The 19,385-nt window shown below is 45.4% G+C and overlaps 1 protein-coding gene across 3 annotated transcripts in view; it reads left to right on the forward strand.

Moving 5' to 3' along the window:
- AHCTF1 (AT-hook containing transcription factor 1) overlaps positions 1–19,385 on the forward strand; it is a 222,981-nt gene that overhangs the window by 46,196 nt on the left and 157,400 nt on the right. For all 3 annotated transcript variants that reach the window (XM_088474344.1, XM_088474346.1, XM_088474345.1), the window contains 2 exons: positions 16,412–16,544; positions 16,625–16,803. In XM_088474344.1, coding sequence (XP_088330470.1) covers positions 16,412–16,544; positions 16,625–16,803 — 312 coding nt within the window. The remainder of the gene's footprint in view (positions 1–16,411; positions 16,545–16,624; positions 16,804–19,385) is intronic.

The raw sequence follows: 19,385 nt of genomic DNA on the forward strand, positions 1-19,385 counted from the left end.
GGATAGTAAGTTCCAAAAGTCTGAGGACAGGGCTAGATGGGAGATCTCACCTCCGGTTGACCCATCAGTATGTTTTATCTAAGATGACTGCCCTTCCTGTTCCAGCGGCCACATCTTTACTGGATAGTTCTGATAGGAAGTTGGATAACACCCTAAAGTCCATCTACTTAGCAGTAGGTATATCCCTCAGCCCAGCCTTGGTTGGTGTTTTGGTAAATAAGGATGTGGAAAAATGGGCGTAACAACTGGTGGCAAGTCTTCAGTCAGATGTTCCGCAAGTTAATTCCTCTAGCTAAACATATTAGGGAATCTGCTATATACCTGGGAGATGCTTCCATGGATGTTGGCTAGGTTTGTTCCAAGATATTGACCTCTGCTTTCGCGACTTGCAGAGCTCTGTCGCTTCAGTCTTGGCAGAGTCAAAACTGGCAGTGGAGGCCCTGCCATACATCGGGATGTCTTGTCTGGGCCAGTGTTGTACAAGTGGATTGCGTTAGCTTTGGGAGTAAAGAGCCCCATCTACCTCTGTGGCATCTTGACAGCCCTTTTTTTTGAGGTCCTTCCTTTTCGAGCTCCTTCCCGGTTTCATGCAAACTCCAGGGGTGCAGCAGCTGCTGCTCGAGAAAAGAGGTCCAAGGTTGCAGATAAGTCTGCAGCATGACTGTCTCCCATCCCACATGAGGGCTCCCACTGTGGGCGCGCGTCTCTTACAGTTCAATGATGTTTGGTTTCAAACTTCTTAGGACGTCTGGGCATGGAAACTTGTGTCCCTCGGTTACAAGATTCAGTTTCAGAGCCCTGCAGCAGGCTGTTCAGAAGTTTCTCGCTTTCGAGGTGATTGATCTGCGCACTCTGGGTCTTTTTTATTTTTTTTTATTTTCGTTTATTAAACACAGTTAAGAAAACCTCTGAATAAAACTGTCGTAAATCATTAAATTGATATAGAAAAAATTTCTAAAAGCACAGGACTTCAATCCAGCAAAAAAAAAAAAATGCTTGCATCAATTAAAAGAAAAAAATTGTGTTCAAAATTACCATGGCGGGTCATAATTAGCAACCTGTATCGAGATGAAGTAGAGGGTCTTGGAAAAAAGGTAGGGGGAAAAGGAAGGGGAGCGAAGCGAGTCGGGGGGAGAAAAGAGAAGATTGAGTATAGCGGGAGTGTTCTGGGAGGTAGTAAGTGAGGCCTTGGAGGGAACATTATGGTGGGAATAACAGGGGTTCCAGACAGCTTGCATAATCCGTATAGTGTGGTTCTGTAGACTAGTAATATATTCCATTTTCAAAATGAACCATATCCTGTTTAGGAGTGCCTGATGGCTGGGAGTATTCAGCACTTTCCAATTACGGGCAATCTGGTACTCAGCTGCACAAGATATGTGTAGAACCAGTTTGTTGGAGGCTTTGGAGACCTGATCACTTGGGGTGCAGAGTTATTGGCGGGAAAGAGAGAAATCGGGATATCTATTTGGGAAACTAAAGTGTGGACTGTATTCCAGCAAGGGAGGATAAGTGGACAAGTCCACCAAATATGAAAAAAACGTTCAGATATGGTCACATCTCCAGCATAAGTTAGAGGGGTCTGAAAAAAATCTGATGGAGGCGTTCTGGCATATGCTTTGTAAGAATTCTCGAATAGCCACACTGAAATAGCATTTAGAGATGGCTGTTCGTATGGCATCCCAAGTTTCGTCGCCAAGGGAAAGGCCCAGATCTGATTTCCAAGCCCATTCATGAACCTTGAGTGGGGGAGACTCCAATGCGAGAATAGAATGATATAGATGTGAGAGAGCACCTTTATCATTAGGTCTATAAATACAAAATCTTTCTAGGGGGGAGGGAGCGGATGGGGAGGAGGCAGGAGAAGAGGTGGTGGTAAAGTGGCAAATCTGTAAGTATTGATAATGGAGTGAGTTGGGGATCCTGTATTTTTCTTGAATGTCGGTGAATGACATAGGGGCAAAATTCCTGACAATATGATGTCTGGTAATACCGGCTGAAACCCAGGGATGAGCCATTGTAGCGGAGAAGCCCGGTGGAAAAGCAGGATTATTGCAAATTGGGGTTAGGGGAGACTGATGTGAAGAGAGAGTACCTTTTTTTGTTGAGAGAATCCCAATTGTTAAGTGTTAAGGAAATAGTAGGAACCAAGAAAGCAGGTCTGGGTCTTGGTTTACGGGGTAACCATGGTCGGTGAGAGATCGTGTGCATCAGCCAGGTCACTTTCCAAATCAACCCAGCATTTAACATGGCGAGGAGAGTGCCAAGCAACCATTTGGCTCAGTCGGGAGGCATTATACTATCGTTAGAGGATGGGTAACCCTAGCCCTCTGTTCCATGTGTGTTTGGCGAGGATATCTTGTCGAATTCAGGGGGTTTTGCCATTCCAATAAAATTTAGAGTGTGGTTTGAAGAGTGTTGAGAGTGTGTAAGGGAATAGTCACTGGGAGTGTCTGGAACAGGTATAGCTGTTTTGGAAGGATGCTCATCTTCAGTGTTTATGCGGCCGGTCCATGACACGAAATATGAATGCCACTGCTGTAGGTCCTTAACAATAGAGTTGCTAAGGGGAGGGTAATTAGTTTGTAGAGGGAGCTATATGATTTTGTGATTAAAAACCCAAGGTGTTTTAGCGAGTCTCTCTTCCACTGAAAGTCGAAATTTAAGCGTAGCAGTGTCTTCATGCTCCCAGGGAGATGAAGGGGAGGAGCTTCAGATTTGGAGTGGTTAACTTTCTAACCCGATCGCCATAGAGAGTTCACAGAAAAGGTTTGGGAGGGATGTGAGCGTTTGTCAGCGTAAGGAGAATGTCGGCAAACAGGGATAGGGTGTGTTTGATTTCTATGGTAGCTATACCAGGATTAGCCCGTATTCGGGAAGCCGGTGGTTCGATGACGAGAGCGAATTCAAACAGTGATAAAGGACAACCCTGCCTAGTGCCATTGGTGATCGGGATAGGGTCAGATATTGACCACCTGCCGAAACTATGGCAGATGGGTTATGGTAGAGGGAACCGAAATGGCGTAGCTTCTGGAACACGGATGGTCAGGTGACCCTATCAAAGGACTTTGCGTCCAAGGCAAGCACCAGAGGGGAGTTTATGGACGTTGATGTAATGACAATACCAGACGCACAATTGATATTGTTCAAGTGCTTGCCTGGATGGGATGAAGCCCACCTGATCAGGATGGATCAAGTGTGGAGGAGTGAGTTCAGTCTGTTTGCGAGTACTTTGGCAAACATTTTCAAATCTGAGTTGAGAAGTGAGATGGGCCGGTAGTTGGACACAGATCTTTAGGTTTTGGGAGGACTGTAATAGTGGCTTTAGAGGTATCACAGTGAAAAGGAGTACCCTCCATAATGTGGTTGAAAGCCGCGGTTAGGGGAGGTAGTAGAGCGGATTGGAAATTTTTATAATAAAGCTGGGGTACACGCATAAAGATTTTCTGTCCAACTAGTTGGTTGGAAAGAAAATCTGGTAAGGTATGAAAGCAAATGACAATCAGCAATTTGCTTCCAAATGCCGGAAAATGGCCAAAAACAGTTGTTTGAACAAATTGTTTAGATCAAACATTTAACAAACTTGTCTGACGACCATTTTCATCAGTTTTCTGGCAGTTAAGTGCAAATTGCTGATCATCATTTACTCCCATACGTTACCAGATTTTTATTCTAACCAATCAACTAGTTGGATGGTAGGACAGAAAATCTTTACGTGTACCCATTTTAGACACTGGGAATCCATCGGGCCTGGGGATTTTGGAAGGTTTTTGTGTTTTAAGGGCTGAGCGAATTTCTTCGGCAGAAATGGGTACGTCCAGGGCGAGAGAAGTCCCAGGGTCTATGCAAGGAAGGTTACAAGAGGACAAGTGTTCTGTGGTCAAAGAGTCGGTGGTAGGGGATGTGGCGGGAGAATTGGAAAGGTTATATAGGTGTCTTAAATAGTGAGTTGGGTTATAGTGATGGGTACTGTGATCATCTTTCAGGACTGGGATAGCATTCCGGCCCTCCGAGCTTTCAGCCTGTTAGCTAATAGGGTGTCTGCTTTATTGCTCTTTTCCTAAAAAAAAAATTTTTGTTAAGCCAACGGAGGGATTCTTCAGTTTTGTTTCGGCTAAAAGAGCATTTAAGGATGCTCTAGCTGATATCAGCAGTCTGTTTTATACAGGACAGGAAGGGTGGCATTTATGGGAGGATTCTAGGCGCTGGACCTCTTTGGATAAAGAGGATAGTTGGGATCTACACTCCCTATTCCTGAAAGAGGCGTAACTAATTATGTGCCTTCGAACGACTGCTTTATGTACCTCCCAAACCAATGGGGTACAGGAGGAGTCTTGGCCATTCATTGAGAAGCTCTCTGTGAGAGCAAGCTTTATTTTCTCCTGAAATTTTGGAATTTTCAAGAGTTTCGTTTAAGCGCCAAGGAGGTCTAGAAGTTGGTACATCAATGAAATCAAATGATGCAGTAATAATGGAATAATCGGACCAAGGGTTAGTAACAGCAATGGAGGGTTTAGAGATGTTTGGACGCTGGTTGCCTGACATTTTTTTCTTAAAAATCTATCCTTGCGTTGGATTGGTGGGGTATTGAAAAAAGTGTAGTCTCTGGATGTGGGGTTAAGTGCGCGGCAGGTATCAAAGACCCGATTCCAGAAAGTGTTTATTCAAAGAACGAGTCAGTGGGCAAGTTCGCGAGTTGGTAGGGGGAGGAGGTTTATCAAGTTTGCAATTAAGAACAGCATTGAAGTCTCCATCCACAATAAGGTAACCCATTCTACATTTGTTCAGTTTCGAGAAGAAAGAATTAAAGAATGAGATCTGGCCGGTGTTGGGAGCATATACATTGGCTATTGTGCATTCTACATTACCTATTTTTCCAGTTAAAATCATGTAGTCTGTATGTACCAAATGTTGGACAGAGATATGTTGCTGTTAATCAGTATCGCCACCCTGTTATGTTTCGATTGGCTGGAAGAATAATACACAGTAGGAAAACTCTTTGATTGTAAAGAGGGGTGTAGTTGGGCTTTGAAGTGGGTTTCTTAGATCAAGACAATCCCAGCCTTGAGACCATGAATGGATCGAAAAAGCGAGGAGCGCTTTTGGGGAGTATTTAAACCCTTTGCGTTCAGGGATGTAAAAATCTGCGACATTGCAGGAGTATTGAAATTAAGAGTTGACTTGAGGAGAGGAGTTCCCCTGACTCGCAGGGGGTTAGGGAAGAAGTAGCAAATTAGAAGAGAAAACGGTAGGGAAGGGTCCGGGGGGGATCTCCTCATGTCCGGCAGAGGAAGACACACGCAGAGGTCGGGACTACAAAGTCCAAAAAGGTAGCAGATAGGGTAAACCGTGCTACCGTTGAGATATTGGGGAGGGTGGATTTAAGAGAGGGAAAATCACATAGCCAAGGAAAAGCGGAGATATGAATAGAGGTGGAGGGTGGGGAAGTCTTGAGAGTCGAAAACCTCCAGTGGTGGTCTAGTGTGAAAGGAATGAATGTAATGACCAAACTTGAAGAATAGTTAGGTCACTAGGAAATCAAAAGGAGGGGAAAAGGCAGTGTTCTCCCCAGGCTGTTTTTTGCGGGTGCACCACCCGGCAAGAAACAGCCTGGCACTTGGGAGCCTGCAAGTGGGCACAGTATCTGGGAGCTATATAAAAAGATTTTACAGAATTTGCAGCTTTATCATAATCAGACTGGGCCTCTAATAAGAAGAGGAGAATTAATATATAAAATGTTATTTCAAGTTTAAATCTTATAAGGTCAGGGTTTAAAACATTTTATTATTGCGAAGGCCCCCACCCGGCTACTTCTTGATGTCACTCGGCTGGAAAAAAATTCTGGGGAGAACACTGAAAGGGATAGGGTAAGGAGGCCCAGGAGAGGACAGACGTTGCTAAGGATAAATTAAGTTATCAGCAACATACACAAAATGGTACAAATTTTAGAGTGATCTTGATGAACTCGTAGGAGGGCCCCATGGAGACCCCAGAAGTGGGTTCAGAATGAAATGAAGACATCTAACATGGAACCCATGTGCATGAAATTATCATCTGGAATGCTCCAGGGACCTCCCAAAGATGTATAGATTATGAAGAACATAAACCTAACAAAAAGCAACATAACCAAAATGTGAACAAATTACAATACAAAAAGCTGTACATATTACAATTCTTAATGAGACTACCTATGAAGAAAATATTAAATATTCACTGAGCAAAGACTTTGAGAACAGACCAAAACACCACTATAAGAGGGGGGGATATATTACCCATTGTAAGGTCATATTGTGTTAGACTCATAATGTTCTCTGTGCGGGAAAGCGGAGATCAGGAAATAATTACATCAGAAAAAATAGTTAAGCATCCGGAGGACCAGAGTCTTCTAGGTGAGAGAGGAAATCTTTACTGTCTTTGAGATCTCTTATGACTACTGACTTACCATTGAAGTGAACCAAGAGCTTGAAGGTGAACCCCAGTGATCGTGAATTCCACGGTCTCGTAGTGCACTTGCCATACCCCGGAGTTCCTGACTTTTTAGATTCGTGATGAGGACTAAGTCTTGATAGAACTAGAGTATAGTGTTGTCATAGAGGATGTATGGTTTGCAGCATGTTGGAGCTAGAATTCGTTCTCTATACTTGAAGCTTAGGAAGCGAATAACAACGTCCCTTGGGGGGATCGCTGTCTTGAGGTTTCGGCCTAAGGGCTTGATGGGCTCTCACCAAAGGTAGTTGGTGAGAGCCAAGGTCCGGAAGGATAACATCTTGTGAAGGTAAGTCTCTAGTCCATCCGGGGGTATTGATTCTGGGATATTGCAGATACGGAGATTTTCTTCTGTCCCGTGGGTATCATTTTGGGGTTTTTGGAGAGTATCTTGACAGGACTCCAGTTTAGAGGTTCTGGCGGATAGTGAAGAGAGATCAGATCGGATAGACTAAACTGCTTTATCGAATTTAGTTTCCAAGGATTCTTTAAGATCTGTAATAAGAGAATGTAGGGCTATGATGTCCCTTTGGTGGATAGAGCAGGGGAGAGGAGTCGTCTCCATCCATCTGAGAGGAAGAGGGTTCAGTGAGCATGGGTGGTTTGTCTCTCTTAGAGAAATGTTGGGCGATGTCTCCGCCCGTCCGCTTTCTGGTATTTGCGTTGGATCTGTTCATGGTAATAGGCAGCACTGATGGAGCGATAGTGAGCAAGGAGGCAGAGTGTCCTGAACTAGTAGTGCGGGTGTAGTGGTTTATAATAGAGAAGGTCTGGAGTGGTATACTGAGTTAGGAGGCCTGAATAAGCACCACTGGAGGGTATGACCTCAGCGTGATCAGGGAAACCTCAGTGCAGCCTAAAAAAATCCCCTGCAGGAATGGAGGGGGGCTGAAGAAGGGTCAGAGGACTCTGTCAGGGACGGCGGAGAGGCCGGTCACAGAAGATCAGCAGGGACACGTATATTAATCAAATCGACAGCAGGCAGGTCATCTGTTGGTTGTGTGATGTAGTCTCCTGGCAGGGAGATTGGGAAGAGACCAAAATGGCGTCTCCCAGTGGCCTACAATACAGGGTCGGAGCAGCCTAGAAGACTATGAAATAATAAATAGTCAAGTATCTTCCCTACCTCACCTCAGGACCAGCAGAATGCAGGAGCAACAGGATCCATGTGAGAAGAGACTGTCAGGGGATCCAATTAGGCTGTGCAGCCACTGGAGAGAGTTGCAGGTTGTGGCTGTGCTAATGGATGGGGCTGCTCCGAAGATCCTACAGATACAACAGTGACAGCAAACAGGGAGGTCGTGCGTGTCCTGGTGACAGGTACAGCAGCAGTCAGGGGCACCAAGGAGGTAGGGACCGGCCTGAGAGGTGGCCCTGGAGATTCCCGGATGCAGCACAGGCTCCGTTCCCGGTGAATGTGTGCCGGTTGGAGATGAAGTGGGTCCAGTGAGTGACTGGAGCAGGCCCCAAAGGTAGTGGTGGCCACTGAAGAGCCTTCGGGCTGGTCAGGAGTGTCCCTAGGGAGCAGGCAGAAGAATCGCGGCTCCGCTAGTGGAGTGAGCCCTAACCGGGTGGCAGCCGCAAATTGAGGCCGTAGCTGCAGATCGAGCTGAAGGGCACTAAGAGTGCACTCCGATTCCGCTGACCTAATCCCTCGCTACAGCAGACACCAGGGGGACAGAGCAGGGGACTCGGGAGTGAATCCGGTCATGGGGACCATGGCAGAAAGGGCTTTTAAGGGCCACTGATGGGGATCTCCGGGAGAGCACGTAAACTCCAGCTGCGAGCTAGGCCACACCACTCACTCTGGGGTTTTATTCAGATCTTTTTGTAGTCTCCAACACGGGATGGTTTGGTCCGGCCTGTTTTAAATCTAAAATCCTTGAATGGTTATCTTGCGTTTCACCTTTTCATGTGTCTCACAAGCCCCTGATATGTCACTCCAGCAGACCCTCATCTGTCACAACCGCAGCCTTTCAAGTGCCACTCCAGCACCCCCCTCTCTCCCCGGGCCACTCCAGTCCAGCTACCTTCCCCCACACTTCCTCCCACTCCACAGGCCACTCCAGCCCCCAAACGTCTCAAATAAAATGAAAAAACAATTAAAAAAAACCCACAGCTCTTTCCCAGTTGCGACTGTCTGTGTCACGTGGGTAGGCTCCGCCTTTTTCTGCTGGCGGTGTTGAATGCTGGGCTAAGGTTAGGTTCCCTGAAGGTTCCTTCTTGGAAGGTGGTGTTCTTGTTCAGCTGACGTTTGTGCCCCCTACGGCTCCGTGGAATCTGAATTTGGTCTTGGACTTTCTCAAGGCTTCTGCTCCCGGGCAGTGGGCGAGGCCTGGCGGTCCCAGGACTGGGCGTGGTGAGCCGGTTTGTGTGTTTCTGGTCATGGTCTGAGCTGCCTGCTGATTGGGTGAGGAGACGCTGCTGTGCACAAGAGACAGTTAGAGTGATAAGAAAATGGCTTGAAGTCTAATAGCTCCCCTCATCAACCTTTATATGCCAGCCCAGAACCCCATCATGCTTCCATATATACATCTTGCCCATATATGCCAGCCCAGAACCCCCTCATGCCCCTATATATGCTAGAACCCTCTCATGGGCCTTTGTTATCAAGGCCCCCCTCATGATCCTGTTTATGCCAGAGCCTCTCATGCCCATTTATATTGCATCAGACCTCCTCATGCCACTTATATGCCAGAGCCCCATCCCCATGTGCTACCAGTGCCTATCCTCTTATGCCACCACATCAGCAGCCAGATTATGCCAGCAGCCTTGGGCTTATCCTCATTTATCACAGACGGGACCAAGCAAAACCCCTGCATTTCCGCAGCAGCTGAGCCAGGCCAGCACAGAACTCCATCTCCAACCAAATACCACACAGTGACAGTCTAAGCCTTCTGTATATAAGCCACACTATCCCTACTACAACATTGCGGCTGACCTCGTTATGGGCCGGCTGGTGTCTGCCTGGTTGGAGCTGCCTGCTGATTGGGTGTGGGGATGCCGCCGGCGGCTATTGGGTGAGGGGATGCCGCCGGCGGCTATTGGGTGAGGGGATGCCGCCGGCGGCTATTGGGTGAGGGGATGCCGCCGGCGGCTATTGGGTGAGGGGATGCCGCCGGCGGCTATTGGGTGAGGGGATGCCGCCGGCGGCTATTGGGTGAGGGGATGCCGCCGGCGGCTATTGGGTGAGGGGATGCCGCTGGCGGCTATTGGGTGAGGAGATGCCGCAGTAGGACGCAGGTACTACGACTCTTTTGACCTCCGCCAATGCAGAAACGCCAGTATCTCTTTATACACTGTTGATTTCGGCGGCATCGCTGGGGTCCGGACTGCGATCGGATTCACGGAGATGGCAGGTAAGACTATTCCTAATGTGAGGATTCGTGCGCGGCAGTCCTGGCCTCCGGTGTAGGAGACGCATCGGAGGCGACTGCAGGTGAAGGTCTTGTTCAACGTCGCCTCACTAAGGCGGCTGTGGCCATATCGTTTGTCGCCGGGGATGGGTAGTAGACTCACTAGAGCGCACTAGGTAGCGTCTACTACTGTGAGGCCAGCGTACCCATGCTGTCAAAATCGCAGTTTAGGGGAGATGGGCGCTCCCCCGGCCGTTCATCCCCCAACCCAGACGCAGCTTTCTGTGTGGATTCCCGTGTCTGGTTTATTTCTAACCACTTCGTGTGTGAGATGCTCACAGTCCACCTTGGGTGCACTGCTGAAAGCTGGTTGTTCTCAGAGGTTTGGTCTGTCTCCCTGTATAACTTTCCCCTCAGTCAGGTATATAGTGCTCTATATCCTACCAATATCCCCTGTGGTGCTGGTCAGTTGATTGAGTCCATTCGCATTTGAATGTATATATGCATTTTGTGACTTTAATGCTAGCTGCTGTGTTGATACTGCCTTTTTATTTCTAAACGGTGAGATATTTCTGTCGCTGTTTCTCCTGATCCCTCTGCAAAACAGGGTGGGGTTTTTCATGGTCTTTTCACATTTACTTGTACCTGTTATACATTGCTATGTCTAAAGGTAAAGGGGAGAAGGATGAGCCTCCATCGCTGATATCTTGTAAATCCTGTTTGGCAGACCTGTCAGAAAAGGATTTGGTGTAAGTTTGTTGCTTTGCCGCAACTGGTTTATTCGCTAGCATTACCTGCAGAGGGCTAATAGACCAGTTGTGGCAAAGCAAGAGCATATGAGATATACCATCAGGCATCCTGAGGATTCTACTGTATAACTATCACTGCTATTGCTCCATGTTTACCCTCAACTACCAGGTGTGGTGGTTCACATGGTGCTTCACATTCACTTGTGAACACTGAGCTGCCCATCCCCCCCCCTCTACTAATAGATGGGGAAGCTCAGCTGCAGTTTAATGTTTACTGAGGGGAGATTTAACCTCTGAGTATACCTTTTTTCCTAGGCTCAAGGTATATAGCACTAGAATCCTACCAACTCTTTTGGTTTGTGTAAGCTCACTTGCCAGCACCTGTTCAGGGGTCACTTATACCCCTTTTACACCAACCGAATAACCTGGGTTATTGCCGGGTTTCTGTGTGAATGGCTCCCAGAAAAATTTCCCGGGTTGATTTACCCGGGAATCTTACTCGGGTTGAGAGCAGGGTTGAACACGGGTTGTTGCCGTGTCATGCGGCAGTGTGAACGGGTGCTACCCTGCTTATTTGACCCGGCTAGCTCTGAAAGATGCTGATTGGAGCTTCTGGGGCACTGGCAGATGATGTAATTTGTCAGTGCCCTGCAGAGAGATGCACTTGAAGCCATCGCTTGCCTGCCTAACCTCCTGCACCACAGCAGCCACAAAAGCAGGCAGGCACACAGCCTGCCATAGCCAGAACTGCAGCCTGCACCACAGCCTGACAGCAGCCACAAACGCAGGCTGATACACAACCTGCCACAGCCAGAACAGCAACCTGTAACAATGCTGTAATCAGTCCCCACCCCTTTCTTTTGTTGCCTTTTGTGACCATTTTTGTCAGACCTTAAAACAGACCATTTTTATTGACTTCTATAGAGAAAAGCAGGGATTACCCGGGTTCAATGTGAACGGGGCAAAACTGGGAATAACCCGGGTCAAGTTGCAGTGTAAACGGGGTCTGAAACCGAGTTCGACCCGGGATTGACCAGTGTTCAAATTCCAGGGTCGGACCCGGGATTTTGGTGTAAAAGGGGTATTAGTGTGTCCCCCTGGTCTCAGATTATGACTCAGTTAGTGGACCGCTTGTTAACCCCCACACCGCCTCTTATTTGGGTTTCCTACAGTGATTACATCCTGCCCTCATGGAAAATTATGTCCTCTCGGTCCACCCTGCTTTCATATTCTAATTCTCATCTGAGGAGACAGATGATACACAGGTTTCTTCCTCTGGTGGAAAGGAGAGCATAATTAATCAGTGGATGTTCATCTTCTATAAGGAGGACTGAATTAACCACCCCTGCTAGAGAGGAAGTACCTGCTCATAACACCTAATAAACCTGGTGTTTAGACACTAAAGTGATTTAAACTGGATTACTTCAATTTTGAATAGCTCACTGAGTGTATGGGGGAAGCATGGATCACTCCAGATAGACTGTTCCAGATTCCAAAAAGGGACTAATGTCTTTTTGTCCCCCTCTCCCACAGAGGGAATGCATTTGGGGTGCAATCCCCAGAAGGTGGTTGGTACAACTCAATCAGGTTCTAAGCCATGCGAGCAATCTGGCTGGCAATAGAATGAGGTTTTCAGGGTTCCCCGGACATACAGGATGCATATCTGCATGTACCTATTGCACTGTTCCACCAGGGGTTTCTGAGTTTTGCTGTTCGTCAGCAACATTACCATTGCCCTTTAGTCTGTCCACAGCCCCTCGGGTTGGTTTGGGCAGAAGGGCGCGGTAACCAAGATAATGGCAGTCAAAAACGGCTCATCTCAGACGACAAGGAGTCAGGATACTAACCTACTTGGACGACCTCCTGAGATTGGCAATCTCCAGAAGTTTTTACAACACCATCTCCATATGACCATTGCCTGTCTATAAGAGCGGCTGGATAATCAATTGGAAAAAGTATTTTCTTTCTCTAGTTCAGCCGATGGTACATTTGCGGGTGTTGCTGGATTCCCAGGGGCAGAGGATTCTTCTGCCAGTGGACAATATTGCTACCCTACAGTTTTATGGGTGCGCAGACTGCTTTGCAATCAGTGTCAGTTCACTTAGCAATGCAGGTACTGGGGTCCATGGTATCTACCTTGGACAGGGTGGCTTATACCTAGTTCCATTCCAGGTCCCTGCAACGATGGATTCTGTCTCATTGGGATGGCCAGTATCATCTGATCTGTCTCAAAATATCCGCATCTCGTCAGAGGTTCGGCTCTCCCTTGCAGGGTGGCTGCAAACGACTCATTTAAACAAGGGTCACCTGTTATGAATCCCAGAATGGGTACTCCTCACCACGGATGCAAGTCTGTGAGGATGGGGAGCAGTGACGGCTTGTCATGCCTTTCAGGGAAGGTGGACAGCTCTGGAAGGTCACCTGACGATTAACATTTTGGAGCTTTGTGCAGTGCTCATTCTGGCGAATGACCTTCACAGCAGGCCTGTCCAGATTCAGTCCGACATCGCGACCACTGTGGCCTATATCAACAATCAGTAAGGCGCACAAAGTCCGGCAGCCATGAAGGAAGTGGCGAACATTCTGCTGTGGGCAGAATGCCATCTTCCAGCAATCTCTGCAATATTTATTCCAGGAGCCTGGACTTCTTAAGTCGTCAGGACATACATGCCAGAGAATGAGCTCTTCACCCAGACGTCTTTCAACTCTTGGTGGATAATGGGCACTATCAGATGTCACTCCACAACCACAAAGTCCCCAGGTATGGGTCCAGAACAAGGGACCCCTCAGCCGCCTTCGTGGACGCTCTGGAGGAAACAGGTAAGCCAACCTGGTCACACCTCACCACCAATCTCCCTCCATCCAAGGGTCGTCAGAAAGTTGAAGGATAGGGCTGCAGGATAATACTAATAGCTCCTGTCTGGCCAGTAGACATTGGTTCACCGATCTGACATGTCTATCCATAGACAGTCCACTTCCACTGCCTCTACGACCAGGTTTGCTAGTGTAGGGTCCCTGCCTATATCCAGCTTTGACTGCATGGCTATTGAGGCTTCCGTCTTAAAGGCTAAGGTTTCTCTACTTCTATGATCCAGACTAAGATGCGGGCCGAGGCAGGCTTCCTTGCCCTCCGCAATCACAGGATTTGCCATTCATTTTTTTTCTTTGGTGGTCCCACAGAAAATATGACCCTAAGGTTTTCAGGGTCTCCCGAGTGCTTGCTTTTCTTCAGGAGGGATTAGACTTAGCCTGGCTACCTTGAGAGTTCAGGTTTCTGCATTGTCAGTGTGGTTCCAGCGCAGAATTGCTTCCCTGCTGGATGTGGAACATTTTTGCAGGGGGTTCTCCGCCTGAAACCACCGTTTGTCCCTCCGGTGACACCCTCGGATTTATCTTTTGGTTCTCAGGGCATTGCAAGGTTCTCCCTTTGAACCCTTGGATAAGGTGGATCTTAGATGGTTGACAGCGAAGACACTTTTTCGTCTCGCTCGCTCCCCATATTTGATATTTCATCAAATTAGAGCTGTCCTCCGTACTAGAGCGGGTTACCTTCCAAAGGTGGGATCATGTTTTCATATGAATGAGGAAATTGTATTCCCGGCCTTTCAGTCTTCAGACCTTCTAAGGTTGAAGCTTCCCTGGATTTGGTTCGAGCCCTGCGTATCTACGTGGATCGTACCAACTCCATCAGGAAATCAAAGGTGCTGTGTGTTATATGCGTTTTGCAAACGAGGCTGGCCAGCTAACAAACAGCCTTTGGCTCGCTGACTGCGTATGACTATTTCTCAGGTCTATACACAGGCTGATCTCTCCATCCCAAACAAGGTGACAGCACATTCTACTGTCTGTGGGACCATCGTGGGCGGTTAGACATGGCGCCTCGGCTGAACAGCTAAGCAAGGCAGCCACTTGATCTTCCGTCCATACCTTGATTAAATTCTATGCATTTGATACTTTTGCCTCCCAGGATGCTTCCTTTGGGCGGCGGATTCTCCTCTCTATGTTCATTAGCGTCCCCAACCCTTAAGATAACTGCTTTAGGATGTACCCAAGGTAGTTCCTGTGGACCCTATGGACCCTGAAGAAGAAAATCAGTTATGGTATAACATACCTTAATTAACTTTTTCTTCCAGGTCCACAGGACACCCACCTGACGCACCTGGCCTCAGTTGGGATCTGTTCCTTTTCTTTTTGTATCACTGATTCCCTCTTCATTTTTTTTAAGAGTTTCTTGTCCACATTGTACTGCCCTCTCCACTGTCCGTCTCTTGCCGTTAGGCTTGTTTACAAACTAAATGCCTGTGGCTCGGAGTTGGGTATATAGGGAGGAGGCCCTATGCATGCTGGGAGCTTCAAAGCTGTAAACTGTTTGGGGCAAAGGATCACTCCAACTACATACTGGCAAGCACAGAAAGAGTTAACTTGTTTTGTGCTTGCCAGTAAAATCCATTTCTCCGATTCCATGGGGGACACTGGACCACCCTACCTATGCTCTGGGTAGTTTTGTTCTGGCTCTGCCTTTACTTGTTCAAGGGTGGCATGATGTCCTGTACTGTTTCTACTCTTTTCTTTCTGTTTGGCTTGTTTAAGGGCTTTGGGTATGAAGGGGGAGGCGTCTGTTCAGGCTTCTTAAAAGTGCCAGGCTCCTCCACCACTACCTACTCTCCAGTGCCCCCCATTCAATTGGAGAGATGTATTATTTATATATATATATATATATATATATATATATTTATATTTTTTACAGGTTGAGTCTCCCATATCCAAATATTCCGAAATACAGAATTTTTTGGGCATGACCGAGATAGTGAAACCTTTGATTTTTGATGGTTCATTGTACACAAACTTTGTCTAAGGCACAAACTATTAAAATATTGCATAAAATTACCTATAGGCTGTGTGTATATGACACCTAAATAAGTGAATTTTGCTTGAGCCTCAAAATTATTCAAAATATTGTATAAAATGACCTGCAGGCTGTGTGTATAAGGAGTATATAACACATAAATGCATCCTGTGTGTATATTTGGGTCCTATTCCCAAGATATTTCATTATGATATGCAAATATTCCAAAATACGAAATATTCCATTATCCAAACTACCCGTGGTCCCAAACATTTTGGATATGGGAGACTCAACCTGTAATTGTGAATCACTATTTATTTATACATCTGCTTTAAAATGGTTTGAGACTGAACATTATAATTGGAAACTCAGGAGAGGTGTGCTTGTTTTGTGATAGTGACTTGTCTACTTACATTATTGTAGTGATTGCCAAACATTTTGCAGTCATGGTGCCCCAGAGTATAAGCATTTTTTTTTTTCATGGCACCCCTAGGCCAACAGTTTCTTATTGAAAAATTATGAAAATATTAAATGAAGTAATTTGTGCTTATGTCATCCTTGGGTACAGTTGTTGTGGTTGCTCTGTTTATCCACATTTTATGATGGGCAGTGCTGGTGGTTGCCAATCACATTGACCATAAATAATTTGATTTGGTCATGGAACACCAACTTGCATGTGCCACGCAGCACCCTGGGGTGCCATGGCACCCAGTTTGGGAACCACTGTTATGATTGCAGGACTGTACTGTATTTAATGGGCATCGTCCAGTTGTGTTAAAGGAAGTGGAGGAAATCATGAAGCCAGAGTGTGAAGTTAATAAATCTGGGTATAGTATGAAGTGCCTTTCAAACGGCAGATTGTATAAAACAAAGTAATTACATCAAACTTGTGTTATAGATATTTTGTTTTTCAATTTATTTAATATATATATTTTTTTTAATTAGAACTTTTTTTTTTCCCCCTCCCCCTTTAGTCACATCACCTGATACCAGTGTGTCGGTTTTTAGCTGGCAAGTCAATACTTATGGAGAGGCTAAGCCTTCCATTTATATGGGAGTGTTTGATATAAACCGCTGGTATCAAGCCCAGATGCCAGATTCTTTAAGGTAAATATGCAAAATATCTGTCTTGTTAGAGTGTGTGTTTAGCTACTCCCATCCCACTCATTAACTTTTACTTATTCCAGGCCTGGACAGTTTCTTCGAAACTGCTCTTATTTTGCATTCTGGTCACTTGACGCTTTGGTGAATGTAACTGAGGACAATATATTTGACATCCTTGTGCGTGAACGTAGTCTCAGCAGAGGAGTTCCACCTTCTTATCCACCTCCAGAGCAGTTCTACTACCCAAGCACCTACAATTTTGGTATTTATCCAGTTTATCTACATATTTTTGCATGTATGTATTTCTAAATGACTTTATAGTCCAAAACATAAGGTGATCGAAAATATACAACTGCAGTAGAACGAAGGTGTAAGCAAAACTTGTTGCTTTTACATAATTATGCTGTATATGCTATCACTGTAACGAGTTTATGGTCTGTTAGTATGTAGTAAGTGGTTTTAAATATGGAAAAGCAAAATAATTTTTAAAATACAAGTAATTAGAAAATGTGTTTTAAAATGAAGTTAATGTACTCTTTGACTAATGTGCATCAACAGATGTTTGTTTATATTGGCTTTATTTAAGCGATATCTGGCACTTTCTGGTAAACTTATGAACTATTTCCATTCAATGTGAGAGAAGAGTTCAGATTGGGGAAAAATGTAATGTAACTGTAGTAAGGGAGCACTTGCGTAAAGGTGTAATTATTTGTCTCTTTTGTTTCATTGTTTGCTAGTAACCACATTCTTAGGGGAAGATGCATCAAACTTTCTAAAGAGGACAAGTGGAGTAGTTGCCCATAGCAATAAATACGCTCCTATATACCATTTTATCAAGGACATTCTATTACAGGATATGTAGAAACTGGTAACTTTAGGCAATGTCTCCACCTGTCCTTTTTAGATGTTTTGATTGGTCTCCCCCTTGGTCTTTCAACTGTAACTTCTAAAGGTGTTTTTTTTTCCAAACCTGCAACCTGTTCTTAAAATCTGTCTATGGTTAGATTTTAAGAGGAATGTAATCTGATAAATCAAACGTCAACCAATACCTAAACATTTTATTTTTCCATCAATGAGTGAAGCATAAACATAAATAAAAGCAAGTAATCTGCGCATAAAGCCACCTTCACCACATGCTGTTGCACACAGCCCTAACATACCAGGGCATATTTATATCGCACAGGTCAGTGGATCGATAGCAAGCAACCCAGTCTCATGTTCCTCCCGTGTTTAAAGGGACTAGATACAAAACCATTGGTACATAATTTACCTACAGGAATAGAATATAACTGAATGCTGTGAAATTGGGTTCAATGCCAGATTTGGTGAGGACCTCTCACAAAGAAGGCTACTCGAATCAAATGCTTTGGCAGCATCAACCACCGCACTGCTCCACCACCTGTTTCAGGTATATGGGTATAAGGTTTGCAGATGTATTTTACCTGGCAAAAGACATTTTTGGTCTAGGTGAACCACCTCCCTAAGTGGATAGAAACTATTTTGCCCATTATTTTGACATCCATGGTAATTAAAAAGTTTGGATAGGGCCCTAGAACATATGTTAACTTTTTACATATGACCAAACAAAGATAACTGGTATCAGACTGATCAGTTAAATATTGCTGCTCAAGCTCCGTGTGCTTTTGTTCAAGATAATTTCCTTGTTTTTTTTTTTTCTGCTTAAAAAGCATCCCAAATATTGATAATTCGGCCAAGTGGTCGTTTAATGAGAAACTCCTGTTGGACTTCCAGCTAGTCCAAATCGTAGTAAGCTCAGAGGTGTTGAATTTTCTGCCCCCATATGCATCAATATTTATTTAGTGTTTGCAGTTGTGGGGCATGATCCAAAACATTTTAACCCTGTAACCAGTGGTGGTATTCTGTGTGATTTAAGTTCAAGAATATTCTAAAAAAAAAAAAAAAAAAGCAGTGTGGGGAGTGAAGCAGAAAGATGGGGTCCCCTCTTTGAAGCTAGGTACCCCATCAAAGCTTTTCTGCTGTTCAATGTGATAAGCAGACCTTAAGCTCCCTGCACTGCAGAAATATCATGGAGTCCAGGAATGAGGGAAGGTTTCCTCCAACATGGCTATTAATAATGAAGTGCTCCCTCACTCTCTCTATATCTATATATATATTATATTATATTATATTATAATATAATATAATATAATATATGTTCCCTTCTATCAAATGAGGCCCCTTTATAACTTATTGTCTTATCACCAGATATTACAGAAAAAAATATATTTTCCATGTATGGTGGAGGGCACATTGTTTTGAGACGACTCTTTCATGCAATGTGCCCCCTTAGTAGTTATTGTCTAATGACCACAAGTGCCATACACACTGCACGTTTCGGTGTATGATGGTGCGATGTGTAATATGTTGCATGTAACTGCACCACACCGTTCATTGCATCGTCCCATCTACTGTGCAGAACAGCAGATGGGATGATGCGGTGAATGACCGATTGGGCGTACTATACAATGTGTACGATATATCATTCCGATCCACATCGGAGCAATATATTGTACAGTGTGTGCCCATATTTAGTCAAGATGTTACTAGGAGATACAGGCTGTATATTAAACTGTTCTGCTACGCCCGGTTTCTTCAGGGTCCGTAGGGATCCACAGGGATGCCATGGGGATATTATGGTTGGAGACCAGGCACCAAACCGTTAAAGCTTCAGCTCCCTGGATGCATTGGGTCCTCCTCCATGTATACCCCGCCCCTAGCCGTAGGACTTCAGTTGTTTGTTTGGTGTGGGAGGATCAAGACGCACCTTTTGTAACAGGGGACTGCTCTGGCAGTCCTAAGTTTTTATTTTCGATTTTATTTTCT

This window comes from Taudactylus pleione, unplaced genomic scaffold, assembly GCF_031769625.1.
Source record: "Taudactylus pleione unplaced genomic scaffold, aTauple2 ptg000154l, whole genome shotgun sequence".
NCBI lineage: Eukaryota > Metazoa > Chordata > Amphibia > Anura > Myobatrachidae > Taudactylus > Taudactylus pleione.